This window comes from Hydra vulgaris, chromosome 06 (assembly GCF_038396675.1).
Source record: "Hydra vulgaris chromosome 06, alternate assembly HydraT2T_AEP".
Classification (NCBI taxonomy): Eukaryota; Metazoa; Cnidaria; class Hydrozoa; order Anthoathecata; family Hydridae; genus Hydra; species Hydra vulgaris.
The window spans coordinates 4,745,929-4,755,000 of NC_088925.1; the positions used below are offsets into that span (position 1 = coordinate 4,745,929).

Below are 9,072 nucleotides of genomic sequence, written 5' to 3' on the forward strand. Positions count from 1 at the left end.
ATAAGGCGTGCATGGGTATGATTCTGAAGATGAGGAAGAGTTAGTATGTCCTTCTGTGAAGATTAATGATTTTCTTTGTAACATTTTTATTAAATTTTTTAATTTTCTGTATTTATTCACTGTTGTATAAAAAATTGGTTCTTTTGAAGTATATAAATATGCAAGATTACTTATTATTTTATAAATGTGAGAAAAACTATGCATTAAAAGAATGTTTCCTAACTTTTTTCTGTTTTTTCTTTTTTTCTTTTTTGTAATTTTTACATAGGCCTTATTACTAGAGAGGTAATAAGGCCCACTTAAGGCACGTTAAAAAAACATGAATGACTTTTTGTTATAATTAATTTCTCAATATGCAGATATCATTTTTACATCAAGGAATGATTAATCTTAAACAGCAATCAAAAATATTTTTTTAAACTTAATTTTTAAGGCCTAGATGACCAAAAGTCTGTTAGGTGGGCCTTAATACCCACACCTTATTAGTTTTTGTAAATAAATAAATAAAAATTTAAGATTTAATAGTTAGTTTTTTAAGTTTGTTTATGCTTTTTACAATATTTACTATTTTATACAGGTAGGTATAATTTTAGTGCCTAGCAACGGCCATACCAACCGTTTTTTTTTAGTTATTATCTTAAATGTACCTTAAAACTCAAACTAGTACATCTTTTTTGCTATTCTAATGTTGCCTTGTACGTCCAAGTTGTTAAATATTTAATGATCATAAGTTATGCTGATGCAAAGTGCAGACAGCAGGCAGGCTTTTTTATACTAATTTTTTTACTTTTTACTGTTTTCTAATGTGCTTGTTGAAATTATTTATCATTTTACTTAGATTGTAGTAAAATAATAAAGATTTAATATGGGAAACCTTCGAAATAACAAAAGAAAGTCATCAAGAAAGGGTGTTGGTAGTCATGGTTGTAAAAAACCTGTAAATATTGTAAATAATAAATGTGGTATCAATGGAATTTAAAAAAATGCAAATATTGAAAATATCACTTAAAAATTTTTACCATTAAACCAGGTGAACACTCTGGAAGTAGTGATAATTATTTTTTATTTATAAATTTTAAAATACTTATGGAACTGATAGCAGTAGGAAATAAGTGTCAAGAATGTGGGGAAGTTAATGTCACAATATCTAATAGTTTGGATGATAGACGGGGATTTTCTCATAAAACTGTTTACTTTTGTGAAAAATGAAAAAATAAAAGTCACAAGTATACTTCACCTTTTAGTGCTTCTGAAAAAATGTATGGTTGTAAGCCAAGTGAAATTAATGTTCGATTGGTTATGGCTTTTTGAGAAATTGGTAAAGGGCACGAATCAATTAAAACATTTGCACGATGTATGAATATGCACTCAATATCTAATACTGCCTTTAGAAATATTAATAATAAGTTATTTTCTGCATACGAAAATTCTGCACTAGAAAGTATGCAAAAATGCTGCAAATGAAGCAAAAATGGAAGAAATTGTCCCAGGTATACATTCTTGTCGTGTATCGATTGATGGAACTTGGCAAAAAAGAGGACACTCCTCGTTGAACGGTGTAGTGACAGCAATAAGCAAAGGAAAGTGTTTGGATGTTATTGTTTTATCAAAACATTGTAGACAGTGTATAATATGGGGTGGAAAAAAAGGGACAACAGAATACACAAATTGGAAAGTTGTACATAATTGTAAAATTACCATCGAAAGTCATCAGGAGCAATGGAATCCTCAGGTGCTATTGATATATTTCAGCAATCTGTAAGTCGAAATAAACTAGTTTATAATGAGTATCTTGGAGATGGAGACACAGCTTCTTACAAAGAAGTTGTTAACTCCAAACCCTACGAAGCACAGTTTGGTATTACACCTGTTAAACTTGAATGTATTGGGCATGTAAACAAACGAATAGGTTCTCGACTTAGGACACTAGTACAAAAATATAAAAATACCTCTACACCATTTGGTGGAAAAGGAAAATTGACAAACAATTCCATCAATTTAATAAAAAATAATTATGGTATTGCCATTCGAAGAAGTCTAAATTTAAATTGCACTGACGATGAAAAAATTTACACAATGAAAAAGTGGATAGGTGCTATCCTTCATCATTGTACCAACTTTTCTAACTTAGATAAGCGCCACATGTTTTTTCCACCAGGAGAAGAATCGTGGTGTAGTTACAAGAATAAAAAACGAAAAGAACACAAAAAGAGGATTAATATACCAGAGTAGATGTGTCCTATCTTGTCAAAGATTTTTCAAGACCTTTCAAATGATGACCTTCATTGCAAGTGCATCCACGGGGAAACTCAAAATGCTAACGAGTCCGTGAATAATATTATTTGGATGAAATATCCCAAGCAAGTCTTTGTAGAAAGATTAATTCTACGTTTAGGTGTATATAGAACTATTCTTCAATTCAACGAAGGTCAATTTGGACTTGTTAAAGTGTATGAAAAACTTGGAATACAAACCGGTGTCTGTTTTAATAATATATCTGAAAAAATGAACCGACGCAGCATCCAAAATTTACTTATTAAAACATCAGATAAGACTAAAGCAAAAAGAAAAAAAACTAAAAGCCATCAAGAAGGGTTTATTGGAAAAAGACTTACATACGGTGGGAGGAGAAACTTATTTAAAAGGAGGATTTTAGTTTTAAAAATAAATTTTTTTTTTTTTTTTTGATTTTCTACCATATCGTTTTTAAAGAAAATTGTCTCACGAATAACATCATAACTTGAAATTTTCAGGGCTTATTCATCCAGTGTACTGCTAGTGCCTGAGTTTTTTTCAAATAAATTTAGTTTTTGTAAGTCGTGGTTAGGGAACTAAGATTGGAGGCCAAGTAGCAGATTTTTTGAAAATACGGTTGTTTTGAAGCATAACTTTTAGTAGAAACAAGATCTTTTGATAAAAAAAACTCACGCACTAGATACAGGTAGCACGCACAAGTATACTAAGTTTGAAAGTAAAATAAGCTTTTACTCATGAGTAATTGTGTTTCTAGTAAACTCTATTTTTTGGGGTTATTTTGACTCTTATAAGCCTATATGTGATCATCAATATATTTTAGGAGTTCGAAAATATATTTTTTTTTACTTATTCTGTATCTAATTTTGAAAAAATTAATGGTTCATGAATAAAAAGAAACTTTTTTTGATTACGTAGGAACCACCTTAAAGTACTAGCCTTTCCCTATATAGTAATATTTTTTACCTTCTAGCGTACTACAAAAAGGGATTAAGGATTGAAAGGTGCATATATTGAGGCTAATATTAAAGTTTTTCAATTTTTCTCTCATAAATTTAGGAGAGAAAAAAAGCAAGAAACCCTGTTGGTTCTATTAAGAAATATTCATGGAATCAAGCCGAGTGCTTAGAAGTTTTGTCATACCCTTATGGTTTTAAAATTAACTTTTCTGAACTAACACGTATTTTTTCTGTGACAAATAAAAAAGGTAAAAGCTTTAAATAGTTATTTTACAGTATTTTACAGTTTATTAGTATTTTATCAAAAACAATATATAAAAGTAGTATTTACGACAATTATATGAAAGTTCGAAACAATATTAAACTAGAAGCCCTTTCTATTTGAAAATTGTGGATTCTCTTTGTAATATTCAAGAATATAAAGATGTATATGATGCGTAAACTGAAAACTATATATATATAAATACTTAAATTTTATGAAAGAACAAGGAATTTAATGTTTTGGCATGATTATTCTAGTATCTTTAATCACATCCACTTTATTTTTACAGTTAGTGTTATGTATAATACAGCCATATTTTAAAGTAACTTTGAATATAAACAAAAATATGGTGAGTTAAAAAAATGTTCAAGCAGATGTTGAAAAGCGCTATTTATACATACTTAGAAGATGTCTTTCCAATGACCAGCAACTTTTATATAGAAATGACAGAATTAAAGACATTTTGCAATTGAATAATTTATTAGAATTTAAGGGAACACCTACTTTAAATGTTGCAAGAATATTCAAAGGTGACAGTCCAGCAGCACAACTGGAAGCTGGTCATCAAAAGGGTGGTCATTATATTTGTTGGGCAAGCATCATGCACGCATCTTTCTAATAATATATCCTTATAACTAAGCTTCCCCTACATTCGTAAGCCGTATAGACCATATAAATGCAAGCAACACGTTAAAGCAGGCATTAAACCAAGGAAAAACCAAATTATATTTATGTCTTAAAAAAGATCAGATTGAACAAGAGTTTTACGAAAGAAATATTCAATTCCCATTAAATGCATCTGTAAAAAAATTGAATGTTACAAAATCACAGATGGCGCAAATGCGTTTTATTTAGACACACTACAATACTTCCAAATTTTTAACACCGAAAATAGTATTATATCAAATAATATAATATTAAAGTTCTTCAAAATATTATTAAGATCAAATATTATTTATATCAATGAATTAACTGTTCTTAATAATAACATTTAATATATAACTAACACTATTATAGTTTATAATAATAACTATAATATTATAGTTTACATGGTTTCTTTATATTATAATAACGAATATAATATTTAGTAGTATGTTTAACATTATATTATGTACTACATAATATAATGTTATAATTTATAACAAAATATTACCATATAATAAATGTTATCAATAATGTATAGTTTAGTTTTACAAAACTGTATTTAACAACATATTTCTCTTTTTTAAATATAGATCTTAATTATGTTAAATCACTAAAGGGTCGTCCATAAAGTACGTACGCTCATAGAGGGGAGGAGGAAGGTATTCAAAAAGCGTAGGGTAGGAAAAATGGGGTAGGGGGGGGGATCAATTTAAAAGTACGTACTTCCATTTTCTAATTTACCATAATTAACCAGCTAATCAATAGAAAAGTTAAATTCTGACTAAAGATCCTAGTTTGCCAACATAAAAAGATGTATGGTATAGGGAGCAGAGGGTATAGCTTCCCTCTGTGCACACACATGTATGGGCGCCCTCAGGATTTTTTGATGTTCCAGATAGGACACTTTCACACATCGTGCAAACTACAAACTTAAGTTTGTTTATACCTATACTAAATGAGGAGGCCTTGCAAAAATTGGGATGCCGGATGCCTGCGAACAAAAAGCCCTAAAACGCTTGCCCCCCCTGCCCATACGTGAGAGCACTAATGTAGTAAAATTTTCGACAGATTTTAATTTTTGTAGAAAAATATTGTAAATTACAAAAGTTATGACCATGCAAAGTTTTCGACCCCCCAAAATGAGAGGGGTGTAAATTTTGCATGGTCATAATTTCGTATAAGCTGTTACAAACCCCCCTCCCATCCCATTTTGCATGGCATAGAAGAAGGGGGGGGGGGGCAGGTTTGTAATGGCTTATACGGAACTTGCTACTAAAGAGTTACGATGTTATGACGAGGGGGGAGGGAGGGGTAAAAAATGGTCAAAAATTACGTGACGAAATTAAGGACGACCCCTAAGGCTGCGTCTATAGTTTCTAATGGTCAAAGGACAAAGTCAACTTTAAATTGAACTTAAGTTTATAAGACTGATGTGTATTACAAAATTTCTGCCATTTCTAAATTTTTAGACTAAACAAATAAAACAAAGATTTATAAAACAAAGATCTACAAAAATGTATAAAATATATACACTGTGATATAATCAAGGTGTCATAAAAAAATATTTAACTATAGTAGAATTTAAAAAGTATAAATCTTTAAAAAGTAAAAATAGACAGTAAAATTTTATCTCAAGCAGGTTTTCTCTTTATTCTGATCAATATAAAAAAAGCAGAGGCCAATTTAGACGCCACTTCCATAGTTTAAGGAATTCGATTTAAAAAAAAATGACTCAAGTATGATAATAAACAAGTTTAAATAATAAGCAATCTTTTTAAGTTACTAACATCATTAACGCCAAATCCTACAATGTAGAATATTGAAATTTTACTCTCAGAGGATATTTTAGTGTAAACCTGAGATTATAACGTCCTTTATCTCCACCATAACGATGACAACCATTAAATAAACTGCATATTTTGTATACCTAGATATTTTAATTATCATTTATTAACACTTTTAATTATTATTTATTATTTTTATTTAAAAGGTTTACGAAGAAATCTCCAAAAATTATGTTTAAATGTTTTTTTTGTCATTTAAAATATTTTACACAAAAAAATTTCAATATATAAATATCGAGTTTAAACAAGATAAAAACAGCAAAATAAATAATATTTTCCAATAAAAAGAGCTATCACAAAGTATTAAAAAAGTCCATAATTTCCATTTTGTTCAGAAGTTCATTTTATTTATCTTGTGTTCATCAATCTCGATCACGCTCTTGTTGGATTTGAAAATAGCAAGCCTAAATTATCAAAAATTCATATTATAATTATTTGAAAATTCATATCTTAAATGTCGTAATAACATAAAATAAATAAGTATTTTAAAAAATAACAAAATTTTTTTTAAGTTTTTTATGTATATATATAAAACATATAATATATATATATATATATATATATATATATATATATATATATATATATATATATATAATATATATATATATAATAAATAACATATATAATACACATATATATACATGATATATATATACAATATATATATATAATATATATATATATATATATATATATATATATAATATATATATATATAATGTATATATATATATATAATATATATATATATATATATATATATATATATATATATATATATATATATATTCATAATATATATATAAATAATATTTACATATATAATATATATATGTATATATATATAATAGTAGTAGTAGTATATATTTGTTACAAAAAAAGTTAAAACAATTGACAAAATACAATCGTAGATTGTCAGATTACAGTTAGTTTATGTGAAGCTCATAGTGCAACTTCCACTAAGGAAGGTTGCGAGCTGTAGTAACGTTGAAGCCCATCGAGGCTCGCATTGAAGCTATTAACAGTCGGAGAGTCGATTACTTTATCTGGTAAGATGTTCCATGCATTGACAATGCGGTAAAAAAGTTAAAACAAGCTAAACTGTTGATATATTTTTCACGGTGAAGTCTCTCTCTGTGATTTGCTCTTGGTGAAATTGTGATAAGAGGAAAGTGTCAGTTGACATATATATATATATATATATATATATATATATATATATATATATATATATATATATATATATATATATATATATATATTTAAATATATAATATATACATATATATTATGAATATTTTATATACATTTATAATACACATTTTATTTAAAATTTTAAATTACACTAAGAGTAGTTATCATGTGACCAGCTTCACCAACTAAAGTGGCTTGATCAACCAAATCTTCAATAAATTTTATCTCTGAACCAAGATGTGGTACCCTAAAGTGCAATCGAACAGAAAAATGTTATACTTATTTATTACATTTTTCATATGAAACAAGATATATAAAAAAAAGTATACAAAAACCTTTAGTTTTAATCAAAACATTCTTCATTTTCAATTTTTTTATCATGAAAAGAATTTTAGATTAAAAGGTCAAACGATTCATAAAAATATGTTGCAAGGAATCGTCATGGCTAAACAAGTATTAATTTTAAAAACACCTTGTTCTGATGACAATATATTGAAAAAGTGGAAAAAGATCGTCCATTGATAAAACTGGTTTCTTTTGTCCTTTATAATGTTCATTTATAGCCTATAATATACAAAAAAATTGAGAAAAAAAAAAAAAATTAAATGAACAAAACCAATGTAACCAAAATAAAACCAAATTTTTCAAACCAAAATAAGATCAAGTTGTTTAAAACCTCGTGAATTTTTCCGAATGTTCTTCGAATGATTTCTATCTTTCCCATAGGGCTGTAAGTAGTACTAATACGTTCTAGCATTTCAATAGCTGAAACATAGGGTCTTTCATTTTCAATTGACTAAATTAAAAACCATTACTTTTAGAAAGTGTTAAATGAATCATCTCAAAAATTAATAAAAACATTCTCTATTTCTATATCCAGCACTATATCTCAATTTGTTTCTGTTTTTAATATTATAAACAATATTCATTAATTTTTAATATTTCATTAACTCTAATTTTTTTTTTTCAGATTTTAAAAATTTTAACTTTATGTATTATGCCAAAAAAAAACCTACTTGACTTGATTTATTGCCAGATAAATATTTTTCAGACATCAACCAAAAAGATCTGTTTCATAAACATTAAAAAAACAAATCCTTAAAGAATTATTAAAATCTTAAAAAATTTAACAACACAAAGTTTTTTGGTTTTTAAAATCTTTACCTGTTTAATCCAAGAAAAGATAGCAAGGCAATGTCTCCTCTTTTATTCAAATAATAAAGTTTCTCTGTGTAAAGAGCATCTGACTTTTCAGTTTGGAGAGCATACAAGGTAAATAGTGGTGGATACAATCGTGGTAACAAAAGTGGATGCAGCAATGATACACTATTTATAGCAGTTTCCAAAACACCGTCCGCAGAATCATTCGAAAGAAGAACGAATTCTTCATCATGTAAATCAGGGAACAATACTCTAATAACAAACTACACAAATACAATTCAAGAAATTTATTTTTTAAATCTATTTTAGAAACTTTATCATTTAACTACTGTCGTGTATAAAAACAAAACAAGCACAAAACATCTGCTTCAATAAATCAAACACCTGCGAAAGAAAACATCTACCTCAAAACATTAAACATATGCGATGCAAAAAATATACCTCAAAACATTAAAGACTCGTGACACATAAGACTTTGCTTCTGCTACAGCATGTGGTAGCAATCGCCTGTGTGCCCCTACACCTACGTATGTTGCTCGGTATACATCAACTAAACCATCAACGAGTAAATTTAGGGGATGCCCAGGTGTGTCAAATATCTATAAAATATTTTTTACAGAAAAAATTCATAGTTTAACTGTAAAATATTAAACAACAATTCTGTAAAATATGAAACAATTATTCCATAAAACATTGAACACCTATCCTAAAAAATAAAAACTATTGTTCTGCAAAGTACTAAATAATTATT

General features: G+C 27.5%; 1 protein-coding gene across 1 annotated transcript in view; it reads right to left on the reverse strand.

Annotated features, from left to right (window-relative positions):
* Positions 1–6,132: 6,132 nt before the first annotated feature.
* The window catches only part of LOC100205079 (alsin), a 97,372-nt gene continuing 94,432 nt past the window's right edge, over positions 6,133–9,072 (reverse strand). The window contains exons 26-32 of the mRNA XM_065799037.1: positions 8,763–8,920; positions 8,325–8,573; positions 8,177–8,228; positions 7,837–7,956; positions 7,633–7,724; positions 7,311–7,407; positions 6,133–6,367 (exon numbers count right to left, since the gene is read on the reverse strand). Of these exons, the coding sequence (XP_065655109.1) occupies positions 6,326–6,367; positions 7,311–7,407; positions 7,633–7,724; positions 7,837–7,956; positions 8,177–8,228; positions 8,325–8,573; positions 8,763–8,920 (810 nt within the window). The 3' untranslated portion in view covers positions 6,133–6,325. The remainder of the gene's footprint in view (positions 6,368–7,310; positions 7,408–7,632; positions 7,725–7,836; positions 7,957–8,176; positions 8,229–8,324; positions 8,574–8,762; positions 8,921–9,072) is intronic.